Source organism: Lepisosteus oculatus, chromosome 22, assembly GCF_040954835.1.
Source record: "Lepisosteus oculatus isolate fLepOcu1 chromosome 22, fLepOcu1.hap2, whole genome shotgun sequence".
NCBI lineage: Eukaryota > Metazoa > Chordata > Actinopteri > Semionotiformes > Lepisosteidae > Lepisosteus > Lepisosteus oculatus.
Window position 1 is genome coordinate 13566927 of NC_090717.1, and position 26877 is coordinate 13593803.

The 26877-nt window shown below is 42.9% G+C and overlaps 1 protein-coding gene across 4 annotated transcripts in view; it reads right to left on the reverse strand.

Annotated features, from left to right (window-relative positions):
- Positions 1-23107, reverse strand: part of emid1 (EMI domain containing 1) — a 100535-nt gene extending 77428 nt beyond the window's left edge. The window contains exons 1-3 of one of the 4 annotated variants that reach the window (XM_069182092.1): positions 22016-23104; positions 4197-4310; positions 1285-1388 (exon numbers count right to left, since the gene is read on the reverse strand). In XM_069182092.1, coding sequence (XP_069038193.1) covers positions 1285-1388; positions 4197-4310; positions 22016-22206 — 409 coding nt within the window. In that variant the 5' untranslated portion in view covers positions 22207-23104. Of the gene's footprint in view, positions 1-1284; positions 1389-4196; positions 4311-22015 lie in introns of all 4 variants that reach the window. The other 3 variants (XM_069182093.1, XM_069182095.1, XM_069182094.1) reach the window with 3 other exon arrangements.
- Between the last annotated feature and the right edge of the window lie 3770 nt (positions 23108-26877).

Sequence of the window (26877 nt, forward strand, 5' to 3'; positions counted from 1 at the left end):
AAGATAATTTTGAGATCTGACAAGGCAAGGTCAAAATGTCCTGGAACACCTGCAAAACATTAGGCTCTCGGTTTAAAACCTTGGACTGAGACATCAAATATCCCTTCTTCCGTTTCTATTTGCTTCAAGAGACAGAGTTTTTTTATTTCATACACATAAAGGTCATTCCTGTCATAAATACTTCAACTTACTGCTGTGAAGCATTTAAAGTGCAACATCCAATTAATTGTGGGAACAATTCACCTAAAGGCCAAAAAGAACAAAAACCCATATTTTTCACTTCAGTGAAACATCACTGCATCCATCCATTATCTACAGTATGTAAAGATGAAAGGTATGTTAAGTGGTTATGAAATGAGAACATACCCTATTTGCACTGAGTGCAGCCAGTAGAGACATGTCCTACTACTAGTATTAAATAAATACTCAAGAATTTAAAGCCAATTAATCAAGAACATAATACAGCTTTTATCACAACTGATGGTTAACCACAAATGTGCTGTAACCTAAGAGCACCAGATCTCTCATTAACCTCCCATCCATATTTCATTAGGGATATCTGGCTGACACTTATATCCAAAGTGACTTCCACTTTCCCTGTTTTTTAAATACCAAGCTTGAAACCCATGCATACAATTAGATCGGCATATCATGATAAGACATCTAGTTCCCAAGAAGAAGAGCGAAGTCCTCGTTTGATATTCGAACACACAAACCTCTATTTACAAGAGGAGAATCACGACACTGCCATTCTGTAGGTGCAGGGGCGCCTCAATATTCTGCCAGTCAGGGGAAAGGAAACAAACTACACAATGGCGTTATTGTGGACGGCAAGTCCACCCATGCATCCACGTTCCAAGAGCTCCTCCCAGTTCGGGGTCACTGGGGAGCTGGAGCCTATCCCAGCAAGCAGCGGGTGCAAGGCAGGGGACACCCTGGACAGGACTACAGGGCAGACAGACACAAACACACACACTCACACTAGGGCCAATTTCCCCAGAAGACCATCAACCTCCCAGCATGTCTTTCAACTGGGAGAGGAAACTGGAGCACCTGCAGAAAAATCCACATGAACACAGGGAGAATATGCAAACTCCACACAGACAGTCCCCAGGAAATGAACCCCAGGGCCCCAACTCTGAGAGACAGCAATGCTAACCAGTGTGCCACGGAGACACCATTATATTCTAATTTCTCGTATTTCCTCATTACATTTTAATTGAAGTGCACCAATTGTCACGGCCCGTGCAGCACGACGGGTTCCCCAGCTCCACGTGCTCCTACCTTCCTCGCAGTGGGGGCCCTGGAACCCTGGGCAGCACCTCCACTCCAGCGCCGTCACCGTCCGGTATGCCAGCTTGTAAGAGGGTCTGACCACTGTGCGGTAACTGCAACACCAACACGGGCTCCATCAGATACACAGCCTTGACCACAAACACAAGCTCCCGGCGCCAGCTTTCATTCCTAACCTGCGCCACGCCCTGCTCTGTCGGTCGCACGTGGGCTCCTGCTGCCGAGCCGGCTCGTTCATGTTCACAGCGCAACCGACTCGGCAAGAGGAAACCGGATTGGAACACCAGGAATACACAACTTCACTGCAGCATGCTTTGATCCGTGGGGCTGAGAGCCTTGTGCAATGCCGACTTACTTTTACAACATTCAGAAATTTCAAAAGCCTTCAGATCATTCATGCAGCTTTCCTGGGATTAGGGTTGTGAGGTCAGTTTGGGAGAAAATGCCTTCTTCACTCTTAGCAAAATCACCACATAGGAGAAATGTGTTCTCCTTCATGTTTGATTGATGTTTTGTTTAATTTCTAATTAAGTGAATTAAAAATTGACTCCAGTTGTTGTTTTTTTTCAAATGAACTTCAGAAAAGCAAAATCTGTGGACATGTGGAAACGTACAATGGAGATTCTACAGACACCAGTGTGTGTTTATTCATGCAGTGAGACTTAAATGGATGGAATCATTTCTCAAGATGTTTTGCTGAACCAAGTGCTGAGAGATCTTTCCAGATTCAGATGGATGCTGTGGTCAAACCAATAGGTGTGCAGGACAGGGCCACCTCTGATGAACAGCTGAATAGCTGGTTGTCTTCTGTATTTCTAATATTTGTGGTTAGTGACTTTAATAAAACACAAACCTGAGAAGCAGTAAGAAAGGAGAAGTAAGCACAGTGTACATGTTCTTACAACAGGTAAGATATGGAACATTGAAAAGTATGCAGCTTAATGTCAAGCGCAACAGGAGCAAATCCCAGATGAGAACCGATACCTTCCAAACTCCTTCAGCTGCTCAGTGGACATATCTCAGGAGCAGACATACAATATTATTATTGTGTTCTGGGGCTGAAATTTGCATTTCAGTTATTTTACTTGATCTAAAAGCCTGAGGCAAACCACATGGTGACTTTTCACTTAACCAAGTATCATAAGCATCCTTTTCTGTTAAGTTAGAAGCACAGCTTTGAAAAAAATATCTTAAAAAGAGATTACAAATTTTATCTTAAAACATCAGTATCAGAATCCTAATACTCAAAGTAGCTTTTGTCAAGTTAGCTTTTGTTAACTCTTTGTCAAGGCAAGTGTGGAGAAAGCAAGTGTTCACTGTGAATGGGACCAAGCATTATTTTCAAAAACCTTGAAAAGTAGCTTTTGGAAAGAGTTGCGACACTTCTAAATTCCGGCAACCTCTGCAAGATACATAGTACCAGATGTGTTTTTCTGAAGTGCATGGCAGTGAACCGGTTACTCAGTTTCAGCTGGCATGTTTCAGAATGTGTTTGCACACACTGGAAATGACACTGGATTTCCAGAGTCAAAGGACAATTGATGCACTAATTCGATGTATCTTTCTGGACTGTTAAAATATTATAACCTTGATGTGGTAATGTACAAATACCTGAGAAATCAAATACCCTTCATTATTTTTAAATGAACCTTATGAGGAAGTTGTGACAAGAATGAATAACTGTTTTTGCTCCATAGCTTCGAAACAAGGTCATCTGTTAAAAAGTTGACTTCCCATAACAGCAAGTAGTTAATTCGCTTTATTCAAATCAGTTCAGTTCATGGCTCTGAATTTTTGCCACAGAGGCGCTAAACATATCATGCTAAAACAAATCACAATCAGATGTGTCATAAATAGAGTTAATTTCCTTGCACTACTAACAGACACAACAGTATTACATAAGACCTGCTGATTTAATGATAACGAACGCCTTCAGCCAAGTTTAGTGCATGCACAACAGTGCCGAGAGTCTTCATTGTATATTGTATCATCCTGAGGTATTATGCTACATTGCATGCACCATGTTAATACGGGCACATTAGCAGCTATTATTTTAAGATCTGCAAATCACAATGGTTAGCTAGAGTCCTTGTTTTTGGAGCTTATCTCCCATGCAACCACATAAATCTTTGAATTGTCTGGATCTCTTCCCTTATCAGACACGCATCTCCTTAAAACCCTTGTGTAGTCTTGTTCTCATTATTATTAAACAACCACCCGATGACCAGATTGTTTTCTGAGGGCTTTAATCAGTTCAGGACCATGGGGGAGCTGGAGCCTATCCCAGCAAGGGGCGCTACCTGACCAGGAAACCTGTCCATCGCAGGGCACGCACACACACGCACACACATGCACGCACACGCACACGCAACAGGGTGCCAAATAGCCTACCAGCATGTCTTACGACTATGGGAGGAGACTGGAACACCCTGAGAAATACCACATGAACACGGAGAGAACATACAAACTCCACGCAGATAGCACCCTACATCTGGATTGAACCCAGGACCCCCGCGTTGTGAGCCAGCAATGCATACCACTGCGCAACTGTGCCACCCATCTCCAAGTAACATTAAACGTGTATAAAATACAACAAGTAATCCTTAAAGAAAACATAAACTTACATAAATTAATACATTAATTAATTAAACATAAACTTACATTAATTTCTTTAATGACTCAGAACAAGCTATAATTTTGGCCAACTATCAGCATTCCTTTATCATTTGTTCTGAGGCTCAAAATGTCATGTTTTACAGTTCTCACAAAGATACTTTATGAGAAGACACAGTGGAGGGTGCCAGTACTCTGTACAGGGATTTAAGATGTAGTGAGCAACAGGGTAACTATTTCCCATCCTGCCAGTACAAACAGGGCTATGCCAGAGGGCCACTATTACCCACCTGCCCCCACTGCAGCCTTGCGGCCAGCGGCAGCTCTGGTAGACCCGCTGGAAAACAGTGCCATTCTGCACCTGGCACGTGACTGTCCTGGTCACGGAGTATGGGCACCAGTTCCTGGAAGACAAGGAGAAAGACACAGTGAGTGCTACAAGGTCCAGCCCTTGTTAAAAACCCTGCAAAGCGTGAGTGCTGCAGCAGAGCAGGCTTCTTAGCAGCGAATGGGAAGGAGAGTCACAGTTCAGCCTAGTGATAAGGCAGCTGGAATTGGTTTCTGCCAAAAAAACTGAAAGAAAAACTGCACCTGCAATGAAGACGAGGCAATGAATGATGATACCTGAGTGTGTTTGAACTTGGTTTTAATCCCTACCCTTCCTTCATCTGGACAGCTCTGGGCTTGTTGTGGTTATACTTCCTTCTATTATATTTACACAAGCTTGTCAGTTCAGTCGGCTGTGAGACCAATTACAAAATGTTTATGTTGTGGGTTTTCCCATCAATAAACATCCGCCCGGTCCATCTTTTCTCGATCCCGACATGTATTAGTTTTGCGTCAGGCCCCACTCTCCCACAGGGTTCAATGGCATTCCTGACAGCGCTCAAAACAGCAGAGGGTGAGGAACTGTCCGAGTAGTTCAGCCGGAAATAAAAAAGGATCTAAATTCCCAGTGGACAGCTTCCTCTGAGAATAGGGATGTCCTGTCACGGTCCTGGAGCACTGGCATGTCTGTGGGTGGTCACCTTTCCAGATCAGCTCTAATTTCTGAATATCAGCCTGTTGTTGACTGAACTGAACCTGACAGAAGTTTTAACAGCGTCTCCCAGGTCGTTGAGTGTTTTACAGAGATCTTGAAAACCAGCAGACACATTAGCCCTGCAGGACTGGGCACACACCTACAGTACTGTATCTCAGGGTTAAATTGAGAAATCTAACTTAATGCAATCCAGAAGAGCTGGGGAAAAATACAATTCTCAAGAACATAAGAAGAATCAGATTTGAGAAAGTTTTTTCCAGTCTGGCTCCACAACTTGTCAAAAGCCCAGCAAGTCTACTTACATACCTCTCAACATGACTCAACATCCACAACTCATTCAGCAGTTTTTTTTTGCTCCACATACCCAGAACCCTTAGCGTAACAAGAGTCTTACAGTCCCAGAGCAAGATGCAGATAGTGTTGTGTCTGCTCCTGTTCTCTGTATTTTGGTTTGGAGTTAAACTCTTTCAGCATCCTAGAATCCTGCAAACCTATGTGATCAAACTCACAAACCTGTAAGCTCTGAACTGTCTTTGTTAAACCCTTTCAGAAACCCTAGATCTAACTCACAAACTTATAATCAAATTATCTGCTTTAGATTTCTCCCAAGAAGTGCAACTCATGTGAAATGTATGAATGTAATGTTAAGTGGGATACAGCTATGATAACTGTATATCACTTTTGATCACTATATTTTAAACATTTCCCTGGCCAAAGGGACTTTCAAGCTGGTGAAATCTGATCAGAAGACGCTATCAGAGTCTAGAATCAGGGGTGTAGTCTTGAGTTGTGGTCAGAGCTGGATTCAAATCCCAACCTTGCCATCCTCTTGCCACAGCAAGATATAATACCCAGAGTTGGCTCAGACAGACTGCAAAGTTTAAAGTGCTCTGTTTTATGTCCGATCGTAAAAAGCCAAAATATCTCCAAATTACCGAAGTTGAATGACCTTTTCTGTCGACGATGTCATCATCCTTCGAGCTGGTCATTGGCAGCACTACATTTGCTTCAGTGTCGCTCATTCCTCCTCTCTAACTACAGTCCTGTCAGCCACCACCGTGTGGGTAAACAACAGCACGTTAGCTGCCCGGTCTGCAACACGCACACGCACTCGCGCAGTATTTTGTGCGAATACGCGTATCATGCGCAAAGCATAAACATATATATCGAACATTTATCGAACTTCTGTTAAAATTATATCGAGGAAAGTTATATCGCGATAATTATCGTTATCGAATTATCGCCCAGCACTACTCTAAAGTATCACAAAAAAGATTTCTGGAAAATACCAGTAATACATATCAGAATTTGGACAGTAAAGAGTAGAATATTATTTTCTAAATGATTGTAGAAATGACAGCAGAGGGGTTGGAGGATAATGCTGGTGACTCACAGCTTTTAAGTCTTAGGCAATAATGGCTGATGACTCCTTCTGCGTGGAGTCTGCATGTTCTTTACAAATTCCTGTAGTTTTTATCCAGGTGTTCTTGATTTTTTTACCACCTTTCAAAAACATGCTGTCTGGGTTAATTCATGCCTTTAAATTGTTTCTGTGTGTTTCTTTGTGTGTGTGTGGACTGCAAAACGATACACCAAAAATTATTTGCAGCGATCAACTTCTTAATTCTTTAACTTGTCCCATATTGTGTACAGCACGCATTTCATTTAAACCGAGGTGATGTTCATGAAAGAGGAAAAACAACAACAAAAGAGTTCTGATGAGCATACTGAGCTACTCAGAAGGCCAAACCACATTTTTCAGATATTACAGATGAGATTTATTTCAAATCCCCTAAGATGTGTCATATAAGAAGTCACATTCCACTTCATATTATGGAGTTTAATGTTGTTATTTTTGCTGCATGTTAATGCTCATGTCTGTAAAAATAAATAATGGAAACAGGGGGCTTAATTAAAGAGGTGTAATGTCTGGGGCACATAAGGGTATGATTGCAACACACATGTGTTAGCGGTTCGTGTAATACCAAACTGTATGTATATAATAATTATGTACACATACTGGAGCTCTGTCATCTTATCAGTGACAAGAGGGTAAAAAATGCTCTGTTTTGTTTGGGATTAATAACATTTATTTTAGGGCCTATAAAAAAGAAAAATAAAGAAGACTGCGAGTTTCCCTTTCATTGAGGATGCCATTGCAGTTGGGGGTCTGGGGTAGATGGGTGGGTGACATTTCAGACCTGGCACATGCTCCGAGCTGGATTTCTTGCCCCGCTAATGACTACCATATGTCTGTAACACACATGAAATAAGACTGGATAAATCCGAGATGTGTGGCTAAACTGCTACAGCGAGGTCAAAAAATGCAAGCCATTTCCGAGTAGGAGATTATTTCTTATTCACAAACAGGCTGCTTACTTCTGAAAGGAGACAGAGTGGGTAACAACGTACAGTAATAAGCCACTTACACCTTCATGCCTGCTTTCACAGTTCATGCAGACTTTGTCTTAATGTGCCCTTTGATCAGGGGTCTCTAACCCTGGCCCACAAGAGCACCAGTCCAGTGAAAGGATTCCATCAGAGCCTTAGATGAAAAGAAGTCACGTCTTCTACTCAGCAACTGATTCCCATTAAAGATCTCATTGTCTCTTATTGTGTACACACCAGATCATCGCAAACCACGTCCTCTTAACTGCAATGCCAGCTGTTTCATTTTATAATCCACCAGCTGAGCTCTTGGTTATATAAATGAAACCTTAACTTTGCCAATAATTTGATTAAATTACATGTTTCTCAATATATTCAGCTGATAAAAGCTGCAGGTTTTATGTTACCTATAAAATCCAATTGTGGACATCTTTTGCAATTTAAGAAGAAAACAATAGAATTGCACTTATGAATGAAATTATTGATTCAGAAAGGGTCCAGCTAACTAAGAGTTTAGTTTCAATGAAAACATGAAGACAAGGACATCCTGGACTGAGATGTCCTAATATAGACATGGACTGATTGGCATCAGACTTTTTACTGAACATGCCTGTTGAATTGAAAAGAAGATCAACCTACAGTACATTTACAACAAATCTTCTTTGAAACAATTTTCGGTCATTCACAGGCAAAAGTGCAATGACATACTATCTCACTTGCCAAAAAATGATGTGCGTCAGTTTTTCCAAGATATTTGGTTCTGTTTGGAAACTGTTCCTGCCTGTTTTCCCAGCAATCCCAAGCTGGGGTTGGGACAAGGTTAGAGGGGTCCCGAGTCCTATGTGCTACTGTGTCCCAGAGCAACAGTGTCATCCAGTGAGCAGCAGTGTCATTGCTCTGTTGGCTCTGACATAAAAAGGGCTGAATTCCTGGGCAATTATCCTTTCAATCTCTTCCCGAGCTTTGCTGGTTAGTATAAAGGCCCTGCTTGGCACAGGCTGTGGGTCCCATGTTGTCTAATTGCCCCAACAAACAGCCTCTTTTGCCCGGCTCCCTGATCCTGGCTAATTTATTCCTCTCTGTAAACAATCCCTCGCTTGTCCTCTCATCCTGTGGGATCGGTGGGCAGGCTGGAATCTGGGAACAGGGTGGGAGTGTTTTGCCCACTTCAGAACGCAGAGATAAAGATCTTGCAATTCCAGCTTTTGTGCCTGTTTCCACAGGCTGCGTGTGCCAATATCCATTCGGGCTTTGGTGTCGGTCAATGGAGCTGGCCGGGGAGCTCCACAAGGGCTTTTTAACAATGAGTTTTGCAGTCATTCACTCTGTCTCTTTGCACCAAGGGGGAAATCCACCAGCGAGGACAGCCCTAAATCAGCTGTGTGCATGTGATCACAAAAGGAAACAGAACCTGCAGCCCCTGTGCTTGGAAGAATTGGATACAATGCATCCCACTACTTTAGGGCAGTTTCTGACCCCATTATGATTTGTTATGTTTGAACACATAATGGAATGATTCGCTCCCAAGCACATCTGGAAAAGTTTGGCGGTGTCTTGTGTAGGTGGGACTGTGTGTGGATTACTGTCGGACTTGTACAGATAAATCCAGGGTTCCCCAATTTTTTGTGTTAAACATTTAGAGGAGCATGGCCCCAATATTTACTTGGACCAAGGGAGTGTTGCTTCACCTAAAGCTGCAGAGACCCACCCTGGCATTGCCCACTGTCAAAAAATGAAATTAAAGGAAATCACTGAAGGCTCAGACATATTGGCAGAAATGCTGGTACTTTTGCAAACCAATTTCCTGTAAACTATTCCTTTTGAGTACACAGCCTTCTTTGAAATAAAGACATGTTTAGATTTGAGAACTTAGTCCAGTTAGAGGTTTGAGTTGCTCAAATTAAAGAGGTAGAATGTAAATCCATTGAAAAACAAGGCATGATCTTGGCATTGTCTTCACATGTCTTTTGAATTGCACTGAGTTTGCTGTTCAGAGAGCTGACACTCCTCGCTCAGTGATTAGTTGCAGATGTTGCTGAGCTGTGTGCATTCTGTTAGGGGAAAACTTAAAACGGAGAGATGCCCTCCGTAGAGCTGGCACTTGTGGTGCAGTAGATTTGACACTCACTTAGGTTGCACAGTCCATGGTTCAAAGTCCAGCCACAGGGTACACTTTATAACATTTTACTCTTTTATTTGAAGTTTTGAAGATGTTCAGACATTTTTTTCACAGGGAAGAGTGAAAAATTTGTGAGTGGAATACTCAACTAGTTTGGAGATCTCTTGAAATATAATTGCTCCAGGTATGTGAATCATTAGTTTAGTTAGATAAATGAGCCCACAGCCCTACCAAAACCAGTATTCACAAGGCCCAAAGTGTCTATTTGCTGTAATGGGGCATTGCATTTTAAGGGGAAGGTTATGGTATTGTTTCTGGAGGGTGCAGCACTTTAATACCTATGATGTCTGTTTCAGTACAAGATGGGCTAATCAGATGGCAGAGAAGGATGGCCTGAGATGCTGGATACAAATGGCAGGTGTCATGTCAGCAGCCAAAAGTAATGTCTCTAAGCTATGTGACAAACATGCCATTACCAGGGGCCATGTCAGTGAACCTGTGATGCGAGTCACAGAGTTTGAGACTATACACCTCCATACACCTCGAAAAGCCTCTCAATTAGCTTGCTTGACTTTGAATTAGGAGCATAACCTATTGTTCACTCATGGTTTCTTTGTATAGGAATAATATAGGAATGCATTGATCAAAAACATATTTGTCAATATTCCCTGGGTTTCAAAAACCCACACAAAAGGAAGTTAGAATGAATGTGATAATAAAACTTGCATAGGCACCACATCAAGAGCAGCTCCAATTTTGTGTACAGAACCACACAAGGGTCTGAAATATTTGCAGCCCAGTTCCTTCCCATTTCTTCCAGCAGTGTGGCCTTGTAACACAGATAAATAACACTGCGGGAGACTGAACCTCCTCAGCTTGTCAACAGGGGTTCTGAGGATCAGTCTGGACAGGGGAAGTGATGGAAGTCAGTCTCAAGCTCCTCAAGAGAGCCACACACTCCCTGTTGCTGGGAGATGAGACTGCTCGCTTGACGTGGGGTTCCTAATGCCTTTGGGCAGTGAGAGAATACAGCGGCAGAAAGGCGATGAACTCCTACTGCCAACCCAAGAGAGCAAAGCCGAGTGCAAAATGACTACCTATAGTCTTTAACCGAGACCCTTCTGCATTGTGTGCACTAGGATAATGTCAGCCCCTCTACACAGAATCTCCAGAACCACAACTGCAGATCAACACCACACACGTAATATATGTTCAGTAATGTGTTATAACAGGCTTATTTTGCAAAACAACGTTTTTAGCAGTCTTCAGATCTGTGAATTGGCGCTTGTGCTATTGTAAATATCCACACACAGCCAACAGAAACAGAAAGGTTCAAGTTCTAAAATAACACAGACTGGTAAATCAGGTTATTAATTAATTATCACTTTAGGGACAAACGGTCAAGGCTAAAAATATTCAAAGCTCTTTCCCATAACGTAACGTCTGTATTTTCTGTCTCCTATACCATTTTGGAAAGGCTGTGTGGCCATTCTGCATGTTAGCAGCATAAATTAGTTTAATTGGCACCTAGCTTCTCCCCCAGCATCTGTATAGTTCCTCCCTAAATGCTTTACAGAAAAGTTGTAAAACATTTTGCCAGGATTGTAAGAAAGTTGTGAATTCAGTGCCAGCATTACAAATCAAAGCATGATTGCTGATCACACATTTGGGAAGTACATAACGAACACTAAACCAAAGGCAGTATTTTGTAGGCGTGTTATATACCCTTACCACACAAAGGAACAATGTTCAGTGACTGATACCGTATGTGATGTGAAACCATCTCCATTATTAAATGACTTTCACTGCACAGCAGCACACCAGCATAGGGAGTGATTGGTAACCATTGTTTATAATGGGATGTAAAAATAGCTGCAGATCTTCATGTTTTCACTTCCACTCTCAGCGAGCTGAGTGGCACGGAGCAATGCCAGCAGACATAAAAAGTGATCAATAAAGAGCACTGAGAAAATATGGAAAACAATTGGCTTTGACTCTAAAACAAATCAGGACTCAGGAAATCAGAAGAGCAAACCGCAGTACAAGCATGGCTTCAGGAGTGGTATAGTATCTGCACTCCAGCATGGCGCCACTACCAAAAAGTCAATTGACTGTGAATTAAAGAACGAGTAATAGACCGCAGAGAACCTGAGATACTACGCTCTCCAAGCTCGGGGCAAAGAGACTGAGTAATAGCTGGAGCCCAGGTGCTCTCAGTGCCTGTTTTCTGTACAACTGAGCCTGTTTTCATTAATACTCTGCCCAAGGCGGGATTTTACATTCCTCTTGCTTGTACGTAGGAGGAATTAAAAAGTTGATTAAGAAAAGTTACAGTGCAGGAATGAGCCCAGATTCTTCAGCTGTGGGAAAGGTTGGCTCGAAAGAGAAATAAATGACTGGCGCATGGCCAGTACAGAGGTCATGTGGGTACAGGGTTAGTTGGGTTTACCCATATCTCGATTCCTCCACACAACCCCCTCCCGCCCAACAACAAACCCACCTGTCCTTAACTGTGTGGAAGGAATTTGAAACATTAAAGACCTGAAGCTGCTGCTGTTGTATGCCATTCCTTTGCTTCTGAAGGAGTTATACAGCTCAAGATTTACCGCAACAGAAGGCGTAAAGGTTTCAGCTGCAGCTTACTGTTAATCGAAAGAATTTTGTGAGGGACACCGTGCTCGACAGTTCCTATATCCGAGTCTGTTTCTAAAGCAGCTGGTCGATATTGGAGGACTTGGGCGGACGTCTAGCTCAGCATTCTGGAAGTCAAATGTGAGGCTCACTGCCTCCCTGAGGTAGGAGGGACAGGCAAAAACAGAGAGGAAAATCACAGTCCCTCAGCTAGTAGCACAAAACTGAAAGTACAAAACCTGGGCATCGTTAGATGACGTTAGAGGGAACAGAAAATAAAACGACAGTTTCTCCGGGGGCTTTGGCCTGACGAGGAGAAAGAGAGACACCGCAGGAGGACGGAGGGGCCTGTAGCGCCCGTTTCCATTCCTAAAAAGGGCCCCCGTGCTCAGCACACCCTTTCACAGGCTGACAGAGAGGGACTGCCTTTCAATGGGAGGCTAATGGGACACATTAAGGGTGGCCCATTGTGAGGGGGCTTTTCAGTGGGGTTCAAAGGACGTGTCAAGGATTGTGGTAATGGGGTGAGGGGAGGGGCGCTCCTTAACAGAGGCTGCCAATGAGCCTTTCACCCAAAGGAAAGGTCCCTGTTGGGTTCAATTTAGCCCCTGACAAGACCATTGAAAGCCCGGGGGATTTTCAAAGAAGACACATTGTCAAAGGCCTCCTCTGAAGCTGCACGTCTTCCAAAGTGCTTTAAAATGCAACAGTAAGAGAGAACTTTGCTATATATTTAACAAATGCACACAAAGGTCAGAGCAGTGTGTTTGTGATATAAGGAAATGTACTGAGAATGTACATAATGATTCCACTTTGTGGCTTTTAAACCACTTTTTATTGAGAAAAAAAAAACACTTAAGATACAAAAATAGTACTGCTATCCCAAATAATGTAGTTTTAACCAAGACCAAATGTAGGTATATGGTATAAAACGTTTTGGCAGATCATTCTCATATGGCACTGAATACTGCCAAATTAAAATAGAAATGCCTTATTTTTCCATAATACACATGCCTCTTTACTGTCCATTACTTTTTATTCTTGCTGATGCAACAAACCAGACATCACAGCACCACTGAAATGCACACAGGAGCTAAATCCACTACATCAAAAGGCCCATACCTTGCCACAGGCACTTCACAGGCAGGTGTTCGAGAGGCTCGTGGCGTGATGTCACCATAACCATCTCATTTTACAGTACGAGGCCTGCTCCTTCCCCTCCTACCTCTCATGAAACACGCGCATTCAGCCGAGAGCTCCTTTCAGATCCCTCCTGTGACCTTTTCAACTATAAGGTGGTTCACACAGTTGCAATGCACCAAGACCCGCAAATGAAATGTTATCCAAGAGGTCTGAGTGTTTGGAGAGCACCACCAAGCCCTGAAAATGCATGTTGCTCCCACTGTGACTAAAATAGGTGATCCCAGAATGTATTGCAGGATTAATTTCTTTATTTTTAAGCAAATAATAAATAAAGTAATAAACAATAATACAACAGAGAGGAACAAAACCATGAGGCAGGCACATACTGTACTAGAGGTGCAATTCCTGTGCAGTACAGGATGGAATGAAAACCATGCCCATTGAGCAGTGTGACAACAGCTGACACACCACTCTGTTTCCAATACCGCAAGCATGTCACCTTAATGTTTCACAAATATCGTGGTTTGTCTATTCTTCCAGTCCCCTTCCGGAGTCCACAGAGCTCCCCTCTTGGGGAAGACTGCAGGCTTCTCTTCCTCCAGGTGGGCTCTTCACTATGCTCTACTCAAACAAGCCACAAGATCTTCATGAACTCTTCACTCACCAGTCTTCATAAATCGGGCCCTGGAGCAGTCAACTCAATTAACCGCCACCCCTACACAATCTACACAAATCAGTTTAACATGACAAGGCACTGGAATATTCAATTACTTCACCTCTGTGCGTTCATTCTTCACCAGAGGATGAAAACTTCACTAACCAGAAATGTCTTCGCAGCCGATTCTGTGTGGTCAGGGACACTTTCCTACAAACAAGCCTTGCATCCTGTCCCAGCTGCAGCCTGGAGCTCCTGGAGCTCCCTCGTGTCACACTCTTTGAGACCAGCCATCTGTCTGCTGATGTTGAGAGCGCAGGAAGTGCTCAGGATTGAACCTGTGCCATCTAGACTCCTCTCTCTCTCAGCTGGGGAGAAGATACACTGCTACTTTGCCAGGCGATGCCCCAGCTCCTCCAAATAACAACACCTCCACTCTGCCCTGGCTCTGCTAGCTGACGCCGTTCTTCGGCAAAGCATTTCAATCCCATTGAGCCTGGCAAACAAACGGTCATGCAGCCTTCTGGTGAAGCACCTGTGAGATCCCTCAGCACCTACCTATCTCACGGAGTCTCACAGGCCTTCACAAGTCAGCCCAGACTGTTACTAATGAGAAATCCCCACTACAGCTCTCACTCTGCCTTCTTCTAGGCTGGAGCCTAAATGCAAACTGAAACCATTTTCTACCCAACTGCTCTTATAAGTTTCTTAATTAGCCCAGAGGAGCAGTTAATTCCTTGCAAAGTCTATCACGATGACTACCTTCCCTTGCATTGAATTACACTACCTCTAAGTGCTATTTAGACTCATTCAGACCATCTGTGTCTCATTTTGAAGGTTTTTCCAATTAACAGACTGCCATCTTGGCTCAAGGCCACGCCACTGGATCCTATGTTTCGAGCCAAGATGAAGGTTTTCTCACAAAGCCGTCGCTCACTACATCACAAGCAGGAAACAAAGAGCAGGTATAGAATACAGCAAGGAAGAAATGTCACAGAGAGGAGTGCAGACTTGTGTGTGGTAACAATATGGGAGGGTAAGAGAGATTACAGGCACTGTCTAAACATATGAATCTTGAAGAGGCGGTGATCTGTGGCTTTGCTGTTCTGATTAAAATTCCAGCATGGTGAGGACAGAGATCGATATGAGAATGAAGGGGCCCTGGAGGTGGTGGAATGGAAACTAGGAGCATATCGTTCTCTGTGTTAACACAGAAAAAAACAAACCTCTTATTAAGTGCAAGGTTACCACTTCAAACAGAAAAGCTACCCAGCTTCTGGTCAGTGTAAGACAGCAATTAGCTGGTGTCAAGGTAATCTGAAACTAATAATTATCTTTGTCATGTGCATGACAAAAATCTAAATGTTAAAAATAAACAAGCCTATTCATCACTCATAATTCAACTTCTTTTAATCCACCACTGGGAAAATTATCACAGGCCATTGTTTCTCTCTTCATATGATACAGTTTAACAAGCCTTCATTTTTAAATGAACATGTTTTAAGTTTTGGAATTTTTGCACGCTTAACTATTAAGCTTACTGCTGTGCATCATTATCATTGTTTTCATTTTTTAAATAGATGCAGCATTAATTTATCCCACAATGGGAAAGAAAACAGCTAACCTTAATTATAACATTTCTGAAGAAAGACGATTTAATAAACTTCACTCCTGGTTTAATCCTATCAGGATTTAGGAATGTGGCGTAGGCTAGTCAGGAGCAGGGAGGAGCATTTCTGTCTTGCAGGTCTGGGGCCCTGGGTTCAATTCCAGACCTGGGGGGCTATCTGTGGAGAGTTTATATGTGCTCTCAGAGGGTTTCCTCCCACAGTCCGAAGATCAAAAGGTTAACTGAATTGTGGAAAGCTTAGCCCTGGTGTGGGTGTGGGTGGGGGTGTGGGTGTGTCTGTCGTGCAGTGGAATGGGGTCCTGTACAGGGTGTACCCCGTTTTGTTTCATGGGTCCAGCTCCCCTGCAACCCTGAATTGGAATAAGCAGTTGAGAAATTGATGGATTGATGGATGCTGGCAAGCTGGGCAGCCAAATATATTTAGACATCTTAGGATAAAAGCACAGGTATTATGTCTAGAAACTACAGTATGTGAGCAATCCTGAAATATAGATCATAAAATTCTGCCAGTCATCTAACTAAAGCAAAGAGCCATTGTGCCAAGTGTCCATTCCACTGTAGAAGACAGATAAGTGAAGGGAGAAGACTGCTATTCACTGGAGGCTCATGTTTCACCTTCACATGTCCATTCAGGCTGGCACAATTAAGCTCACCAGTCATTAGTGAACGTCCCTATTTCAACTACACACACTGACAAGCAAGGTGAGAGGAAATGTGGGGAGAGGCTGTGACTCCTGGCTGTTTGCTAATGAGCAGTGTGATGCAGGTGTCAGAGGTTAATGAAACTGCCCTGACCTTCTGCAGCCTGGTTTGGCTGAATCCTATGGGGCTAAAGAGCCAGGCAGGAAAGGAAACAACTTCAGTCCTAATCCCAAACAGGACTCTGTTAAAACAGCCCTCATTAAGTGTTGGTTAAATTGTAGGATGGTCTAGCACATGACACATGAGTAAACAAACACAGAAAACATACAAATCAGCCTGTACACAAACTCAATCCAAAGGTTTAACACTGAGCTACTGCTGCCCAGAACTCTTAACACTAAACTGGTGAATATACTTCACTCCCCAGATGTTACATTGAACTACTGAACACTGCAGCCCAACACACTAAGCTATTTTACACACTGCAGCCCAGTACACAATCACAATGGGTCACTTAACATTGTAGCCCAGCACACTGCTGTAGCCCAGTAGAAAAGTACACAATAGAAAAGCAAGACATGTCCACAGCCTGCTCTACATAATTCTGCTATTTAGAACTTGCAGCTCAGCCATGAATTCAAACATCACATCCCAGAGCTCTCTAAAAGCCCAAGAGGAGCTCATCATCTCACAGTCAACTGAAGAATTCTCTTTCTGTTGTAATGTTGAAGACAAGTGTTGAGGTCTTTCAATATATTTATCTTTTTTTTTCAAAATGTAAAATAATCATTAACAAAATGTTTTGCTTCTGCATTGCTTTGGTATTGTAACAGTAAATGTGAAAGAGGTTAAAACAATCTTAATAACATGAATTTGCCAGTGCAGCATTATGGTGAATGTCAGCCAATGTGCTAATTAAATAGATTCTGAAAAAAAAATGGAATAGGAATTTTCAACCGCTGCCATTATGGAATGTTTTTATGGGTTTGAGTGTTCAGCCATTTGGATCACATTGCAGTGATGCTTTTTTTTTTTAAAGGACAGTGAAAGGGAACACTGGAAAACATTGCTGATGCAGCTACTAAAAGTCCATGTAGAGTGCTCTCAAACAGTGGGCCCCCGCTATTCCAAAGACAGACCATAAGAAATGGTGCACTAAAGACAAATGAAATACAGTGCATTTCTTCCCTTATACAAAACATCATGGAACGTTTATAAGAGGAAGAAAGAATGGGTGATAATGTCTGATGGCATGAATCACAAACATGCACCCCAGTTGAGACACAAAGTACCTCAAACGTCACAAATCTCTGCAGTAATAAGCTAAACATGTCCTGCAACAACTTGTCAAAATGGGAGCTGCTGCCAATATTTAATAAACATGCTAGAAAACCATGCAGGCAGGGGTCTGTGCGTAAGACAAGAGAGTGACAGATGACTGGGTGGTAGGAACACCTGCGAGCTCTGAGAAACACCAAGTGAGGAGGCTTTGCATTCGGAGATGACACTTTCAGGCAATAATAAACATTTGTGTTCAAGGAACCGCAGTCATTGCTAATGTCTTGGGCTGTGTCTCTGTATCTCTGACGCGTGTTTTGGCCCAAGGCGTTCAGGACGACCCCTTCCACAAAGAAGATGTCACACAGATCAAGTCAAAACGGCAAAAGTCTGGGGGAACGATATTTCACTGCAAATAGAGATGAAAGAAGACTGACGCTTTCTTACAAATCTGTCGTCCAAGGGGCACTGTGGCTTGAATTCAAAGGCGCAATGGGAACAAAGTATTTCCCAAGATGTTCAGATGCAGCTGCATTTTTTAATCAAACAATAATTAGGCAGCAAGAGAAGGAGTAAGATTTTTTTTTTTCCAGTAGCATCGTTTTTCCAAATCTTATTTTTAAATGCTGTAAAAAATGCTTTCGTTGCATGGAAAAAGACATGCAGGTGTAAGATAAAAGAGAATCTAAGCAGTAGTATATTACAAATACAAGTTAATTGAAGACTTTAGCAACTTAAGCAGCCACTCTCTTCCGCCTAAGCATCTCAGAACAATAATTCTGAGAACAGCAGAATCAGCCTCCAGACCTTGTGTTTGCTTGTGATAGTTTGCATGGCATGTTTATGAGGTATCTGTCTGAACCACACGTTCACATTTCATTTTCACTTTCCCAGAAAATCCGGCACAGATCTCCCAGTCACATAGCTACAGTCTCTAAGAAGTGATTGAAAACAACACCTGCCATGGTATTTATTGAATGGATTCATTAATTTACATCGGGATTCAGGATTTATAGACATGACCCTGAAAGGTGTAGTATTTCATCCTCATACATCTAACTAGAAAACACTGAGAATCCAAGAGAATCCTAACTCACTCTTGACATAAAGGGGAGTACAGACAGACAAATATGGGGGGAATTTTTAGTCTGCAGTTCAGACTGCTAGGTTTTTCTCTTGGAAAAGAAGTATGGAGATATTTAAACATCCATCCACGGTCCAACTGCTTCATCCAATTCAGGGTCATGGGGGTGCCACAGTCTGTCCCAGCAAGCAACAGGCACAAGGCGGGGTACACCCTGGATGGGACACCAGTCCATCAGAGGTGGGTAGCTGGGTCAGCACACGTAGGCTGCAGAGGAACAAGCACTAGGCTTATTTCCCGGGTGACACTCGAAGAAGGCTCCACAGCCGAAACACTGCGTTTCCTTTCTTCTCTTTTCAGCAGGGAATAAACCTTCACTTGTTCTGTCACAGTGACACCAGGACAAGGGTTCCCAGAAGCCCATTACCCTGCCAGTATGTCTTAGGACTGTGGGAGGAAACCGGAGCACCCGGAGGAAACCCATGTGAACACGGGGAGAACGTGCAAACTCCACACAGACCGCACTCAGTGTCCAGCATAGAATCCAGGGCCTCAACACTGTGAGTGTGCAATGCTAAGCACCGCGCCGCGGTACGGTACAATACGTAAACACATGTAAAGCTGTTCTGGCTGCAGGGACACAACAGCACTTGTTATTGTACCTCTTGTGTTCCAAGACCTTTCCGGCCAGGGAAATTGACATGCTTAAGGAAGCAATCTGTAGGAACGGGACTTCCTGGTATCACTGTTCCCTTTTGTTTGGTGAGGAAGCAGAAAAATAGAGAGGAAGCTCAGTCATTGCTGGCTCACTCTCAAGACCCTCTTGGTCCTGATGGACGAATGAACAAGTCTGGCTTAATAAAGCAAAGGTCCAGCAAAGAAAGAAAGAGAGTGATATTCTTATGTATGTCTAGGGGGAATAATCGAAAGATACAGACCAGATCCTCACTTACTCGCTAGATGAAAGCTTCAAACTGCAAGGGATAAAAGGATACAAGCTCTCTAAAACTTGAGCAATATTTCAGAGCTGATAAATGTGTCCTGTCCCACTTTAAAATCTTTGCTCACTGCCAGGTCTTAAGCTAGATGCATTCAACAGAAACGTTCATTTTTTAATTGTTGATTTAATTAATTGATGCATCTACTTTTGTGTCCAGGAAAGCCAGTAAAAAAATATAATGATACTGGACATTTTTGGACAAGTTACCTGGGAATACGGGAAGCGAGCCTGCCCTGGTCAACGTTAATGCCCCTTGCTGACAACCTCATCAAGCTCGCCGAAAACTGGAACTGCTGTAATCCTCGCTTACGAGACAGCGCGCCCCCTATCGGCCTGGGAGGAAGTCTGCCTCCAACGCAGAAATCATTTTCTTCACTCGTTCAAAGGAAACGCTAACCTCGTTTTCTGCATAGGACGGAACCCATTTCAACATGGCTGAATTGGAACAAATGTACAATTATTTTTTCATCGTTCGGCAAGTGATTTTTGAAAATTCATAGGTAACCACATTTTCTTTCTAGTATTCTGAGAAATAGTATCAAAGTATCAAACCGCTTTGGGCGTTAGGATTCTTTGAAATGAAAAGCGACAATTATTATTATTATATTATAATTGTTAATAATAATAATAATAATAATAATAAATAATTAGTAGTAGCAGGACAAATAGCAGTCCTTATGACCATTTGTTCCTAATTGATTTACTATTTAACAAATCGTTAAATAAAGGTTTATTGTTATCGCTACTATTTTATTAAATTAACCTTTATTTAACCGAAGATGAATCAAAGGGGGGCAGATTCTCATTCATCCTGAGTGCCTGTCGAGTACACACGTCTTCAGGTGCAGGAGCAGCCCGAGAGCAGTACAGTGCGGCGCTCAAGGGCACAGCAGCACAACCGCTCAGCCACACGTCTAGAGCCCCAACCGCGTTAGGGAGTATGTCAGACCCTCGGAACCGATAAGAAAAGAAGTTCGAATTTAAATTAACATCGAGACTACCCCACTAAGTGTGCTTTCAAAGTTTAAAGCAAAATCGGTGAAAATGAAAACAAGGATATTTCTGTGGAAAATAAAAAAAATGGATTACAGAGAAAAAGTCTCAATGATGTTATGTGGATGGCCTTTTGTTATAAGTAATGGTAATTCGTTTGAGGGGAAATTAAAGTCATCCTCTTCAACATTTTTCGAAGCCAATCCTGAGAAATTCAGCAAATGAGCTTGCCGAGAGGTTGCGCGTACAATTTAATGAAATACTACATATTCTAGATTTCCTTAATTTTAAGTTTCAGCCTAGGCGAAACTAGCCTATTGTGAAGTACACCTGAGGAAACTCCCTCTGTGATTACCCTTGATCCCCCGTTGGCTGTGGCTTCCTACAAGACCGAGCCCAGTGAGTTCAGGAGTTTAATTAAGTTAAATTATTCATTAAAGCCACTTCATACATCTCTCTGCCTCTGCACCCAAACCGCTACCGTGAACTCGGGGTATTATATAATTATACTCAATAATTTCATCATTAAGAGGATATATTCAATAAAACGCATACACTTCTTTTCTATGTGTTGTCCTTTTGAAAAGGTATTGAGCGTGTGTTAAACGCTTCCTAGACCGTGCCCACTGATTCCGCGGCGCCTAATTTCTTGATTTAAACTAGGTGGTGGTCAAAGACTTGCTGGACATATTGTAGCACTCTATTAGTATATTGATCCCACTGATCATTACCGGCTGGGCTACACAAAATACCTCATGATACCCTCAATACCAAAACGCGTTTCATCCAGGGGCTTCAGCACTGTGGCACGGTGACTCAGTCACATACAGTAAAAAACCGGTACAAAACCACAAGACACCCGAAATCGGTCTCCGGGGACATTTGTAGCGGCCTTTTTCCAAGATTAAAATGTCTCCTTACCGACCAGCGAAGCATTACCCTTTATCGAGCAGGGTCAGGCGCAGCGAGTGTGTAACTTACAAGGGCCAGTTTCCTCCTTAGCAGGGTCAGATTTCAAGTGCGAAGGTAAGGACGACTTACCTACTAAAAACTACCGAGATCAACACCGTGCGGGCGCCTGAACAGCGTCCTGTGGCTACAGCTCCGCGAGTTCCCACTGACGCTTAGCCCAAACAGTACACCGGCCGGGTTTGATCACACTGTATGGTACTGTTAACAACGTTAGATAAATACAGCGCAAACCTGTATACCCACCCAGGTATTGTTGCTGTTAATAATAATGATGAATCTACCGGGTAATAGTTGCACCAAATACGTTGTACTTAATAAGAAGCATGCCAAACGTTACATAATGTTGATAAACTACTACGGCGAACAGCATAGTAAATAAAAGCAAAAAAAAAACTAAATAAAACGAATGCATGGTCGGGTTTCAGAAAGAGGAGAAAGCCAAGAAAGTTACATCAAGTTGTTTTGTGCCTTAGTAACTTCCAACACCAGGAATTCAGCGAATGACGAAAATGTGGGTAAGGTCTGCATTTACCTCCTGTGGTACCCAGCGCTGTGCGAAGCTCCCAGCTGCTCCTTGCCGTGCTGAGCCCCAGAAGGGTACTTGTAAAGTCCGGCTCCCCAAGTGGCCAGCGCCCCCGAGGAGCAGAGCGACAGCACCGTGATGATCCACTGCCACCACCCGCGGCACAGCCCGGGGGCCGAGAGCCGCCGAAACCCCCTCATTTCCGCGGCGGCAATGGCAGTCCGGCTGTGGCTTTTAGCTTGTTTCTCTTCGGAGAAAGAAAAAAAAAACCGTTCCGAGGGAGGAGGTGGTGGGGGACGTAAATAAAAAAAAAAATTAGCTTCCAAATTTGGCTTTCATTTAGAGGAAGCGCATCCCGTTATAAAAATAAACAGTCGCTATTAAAAAATACAGATCAACAGCGTCTCACCGTTGGCCAGACCGCTTTAAACAGTGTCCGCTTCCTGACTGCATTCACAGGCTGGCCCCTTTCTGTACCAAGTGCAGAAACATTGGGAACTCAAAAGGGGGAGAGAAAAAAAAGGACCAGCCGTCCTGCAGCACTTCTGAAAAGTAGCACTGAACTCTACTTGGGAGTTACTTCTCCCTCCCTACTCCCTGAGCAGCAGCTCGGTAGATTGGTCCTCTCTCACTTCTGAAAGCGTCTTCCAGGCGGGGGTCACAATGGAGAAGACACTCTTATATAGTCTCTTTAAGAACTGCCCGCCGAATCGCCTTTGTTACTGCTCCTTCCTCTCTGTCGCCCTTCCACCGGGGACACGAACTGCCCAGGGCTTAATCGCTGGTTTCTGCTGAGCGCCGAACTGCCCCCGAACCGAGGTCGTGCCGGCGGTGGTCGCTTATCGCGCCGTTTCAGCGGTTCGGACCGCTGGAAGAGCTTCGGCTAGGAAGCCTCATTAAAAAGAGGAGAAGTTTTACCCAAAGATCATCGAGATCACAAGCTGGCCGTTCCCTCTTTCTGTTCGCAGCACTTTGTCTGCCTGTGAAGAAGCGCACAGTCCATTATAGACTATTGACAGAGAGCTGATCAACTCTTGAGCGCTTGTGTGAAACTGCTCATTTACTATTGCATTCCCAACTGCAGAGTGAAGTTAATGCCTTAACCACGCAACCCTGCCCCCTCTTTCGTGCCCCCTCGTGTTGTTAATCTTTACACAACTGCACGGCTAGAAGTCGTTATGAACAGATCAGGTGCTCAGGGAGTCTTCAATGTCATGTGGTGTGACCTGATCAAGCACCCAGCTTTGAGGTCCTGCGGGACCTCTGTGTGTACAGTACCTCTGTTCTCTTGGAAGGTTCTGGGCAAGAGCCATACAGAAAGTATACATATTTTTTTGTAGTAGTCATTTCATTTCAGGGTGAATTTCTCTTTTCTTTTTTTTTCTATTAATTTCAGTCAGTCAAATTTTCTTTCTCAAGGAGAAATGGCCACCTTAATGCTTGTGACCAAAGCTCGGGCAGTGTTTGTTGGAGCCCCTGTCTCTTGTTCTAAAACTCATCTCAGATGGACTCGTGAGCTGTGTGAGGTTTATTCAGTCCCCAGTGTCACGACGGCTCACACACTGTTGTAACGTGTTGTACTGCATGCTGGAAATAAAGCACATTAGACAAACTTATCTCCCGTTTAGACCACAGTAGCTTCATTCGTTATTGAAGTTCGTCAGAGAGGGGTCTAGGCTAGCCTTTTTTCAGATTTTCCCAGCAGGTTTTTCCTCATCTAGGAATGTTGCCAAACTAAACTCGACAGAGCCTGACCTGAGCTCTCCAGAAGGGGTGAGTGTGTTGATAAGGTCAAGGAGGTCAGTGTCTCATCGAGCTCACAGGGGCCCCCAGATCAAGATCCCTGAAATCACCACATCTCAGCACAGTGTGTTCAACTGTAGCCGACGTCTGGAGCAGCCAAAAAGAAAGGGGACATTTGGGGAGTATTTCTGACCCTAGTCAAATTTTTGAACTGGGCACAGGTGCAGAAAATGTCTTTCACTTGGGAAGTGTTCCTGAGTTGTGTTATGTTTTTTCGGTGCTTGCTGCAGAAAAAACTAGGTATGCTTGCATTGCATTGTGAGTATTGCAATGCTCCATGTCCCAGGTTGTCAGAGAACACCCTACAAAAATGCCAATATGTTCACAACATGGTAGCTAGAGTTCAGATAGGGTTTTATTTTGGCAATGATACAGTGCAGTGCAGGTTCTCTGATTATTTCATGTACTCTGATTTTTAATTTCCTGTCATGTACCTGTTGCTTGCTGGATTAGGCTCTGTCTCCTGCTATCCTGTACTGGATAAAGTGGTTATAAAATGGTTGTACTGTGTATTTTTAATTATTCATTGTTTTCTATTTCATTATTGCATCTCAAAAAAATTCTGAACTGGTAAATATAAACCACCGTGGTTATTAAAAAAAAGTTTTGGTTAATAAAGCATATCATTGAGAAAGAAATTGTAAATCCCATAATTATTGATATATTTTTCTTTGCACTTTTTCCACCTCTGTCTTCAAACCCCTGCACTAGGTTCCTGCTGAATTTTGCTTCAAGATATGGCTCTTGACATTTGAGGCAATGAAAGGAATCTCTCCCTGGTGTATTTTTCATATACTACAGCCTCTATCAGTGCTCTTCAGGGCCCAGGCACTTGTGTCTAGTTTGTCCCTTTCTGACCAGAGTCTTTTGCTATAAACCTATAACCTGTGAGGTACAGTATGCTTCCTTCTGAGTGTCTGTCTTTTGTCAATTTCTACCTTACAAATACATGTTTAAAATGGAATTCCTTTGGATGTTTCTGTTTTTTATTGATGTGTGTTGCCTTATTCCTATGTTTATATTTCCCAGCGTTTTGTTTTGTACAGTGTTAAGATTGTTATGAAAAGTGCTTATAAAATAAAGCTTATATCTGTACACAACTCTAGAAAAACACTATCCCTTATACGAGTTAAGCAAGGTAAATAAGTAACATGATGTGCTGCTTAACCATTGTTTTTTGTGCACTAACGTGTCTTAATATCAGTCTTCTTTCTTGTAATTGTACTACACTCTCGCTGTTCTGTACTCATCATGATTTATAAGGACTGGTGGAATTAAGGGCACTGATTTAGTGTAGGTTTACTCAAACAGGTCTGCAGAAGCAAATAATGGACAAACCAGTAAGGTTTTCTTATATCAAAGAAGGGTTTTCTTGAAAATCTTCTTCAGAAAACTAGTTTGAAAATGCAGCTCTTTTGTGAGTTAGTTCCGCTGTATGTGTGTATCCTCTAAATGTCCAAAGAAGAAAGAGGCTGAAGATGTTTTCAAGAGATTCTAGTCTGTTTAAACATCATTCAGCCTTTTGTTTGTCTTCTGTGTACAGTCTGTGGTTTGGTGCAACAGTAGGAACCCAGAACACACGACAGAGCACATGTTACCAATCACACAGAACGGAAATGGTTTAAGAGAGCGAGGGGGATTAGTTATGTGTCAATATTTTTTGGGGGGCACTTTGTGTTAAGGACTTCTACATATCTGGTGCCAAGCAGGAACTCAGAGTTTAGGGTTAACTTAAATCTCTCAGTCTTGCGCAGCTGAAAATAATCTCTGTCTCCTGGGGATTGACTGCAATGAGGAGTCTTGGATTCGTATACCTTTTTTCCCCCTGCGTAATCAAATATAAAGAGCTCCTTTTTCTATTGTCCTGCTGAAACTCTGCAGCATGCACTCTCGAGAGTAATTTGCTCAGCAATCATTGTTAAAAACCCAAGACTTTTCCTGTGTTGAGCTCCAGTATAGAGTTTTGGCCCGTTTATAGCACCCACATAAAACACTTTCTTTTTACTCCCAGGAGAAGGAATGTGTCTTTTATGATGTTCTGGGAGTAGTGTAGCATGAAATTGAAAGCCCATACTGCAGTTCAGGAATTGGGGTGTTTTGTGGCTTGTTTTAGAAGAGAAACACTGATAAGCTAATCAGCCTGGGCTGGACTAGTGGGATTGGTATGTTATTTTCAAATTGGCATGGCTAAGTGAGTGGTCCACAGATAACAAAAGGCACCAAGTCAAGAGCTTGGTGACAATAGGCAAAATTGCAACAGAAGACATTTTCTCCCTCTATCGGAATTCAGTAAATTGGACTGAGTGTAACAGACATTTTCTAACAGTACATACTTGTCAATATAACTTTTTCAAAGTTTGTTACACACTCATCTATAGCCAGAGGTACAGGTATGCTTTAGTGAATTGGCTCGTGTGAGATACTACTTTGTAGCTGAAACACTATGGAAGTCCTTTGTACTTTATTACATAATGCACCAGAATATCTTTACTGACACTTTTAATGAGTGTTCAACAAATGATGAAGGGGTATCACTGACCTGTTACCAAAGTTCTGGAAACGCTAATAATTAATCTTACAACAAAAGCAAATCACTGTACTATCAGAGGAAGGCACAGTGTTGCCGTGCAATATTGCAGCAATGCTGCCTCGCAGCACTGGGGCTCTGGGTTCGATTCTGGACCTGGGTTGCTATCTGTGTGAAGTTTATACGTTTCCCCTGTGTTCACCTGGGTTTCCTCTGGGTGCTCTCACACATTTCACAGTCCAAAGACAGACTGGTATAGCAGCATAGTTGGCTTCTGGGAAAACAGAGCCTGGCGTGAGTGTGTAAGAGTGAGAGTGTGTGTGTGCGTGTCCTGTCCAGGGTGTACCCTGCCTTGCGCCTCTTGCTCGCTGGGTTAGACTCCTGCTCCCCCGCCATCCTGAAATTTCTAAGAAGCAGTTAGAAAATGGATGCATGCAAGTTCAGACACTAAGCTCCAGAAGTTATGCCATGATCTGTATATCTACAGTACTTTGCTGAGTCTGTCAGTGAGAGGATGATCAGATGCATTTAACTGGTCAAC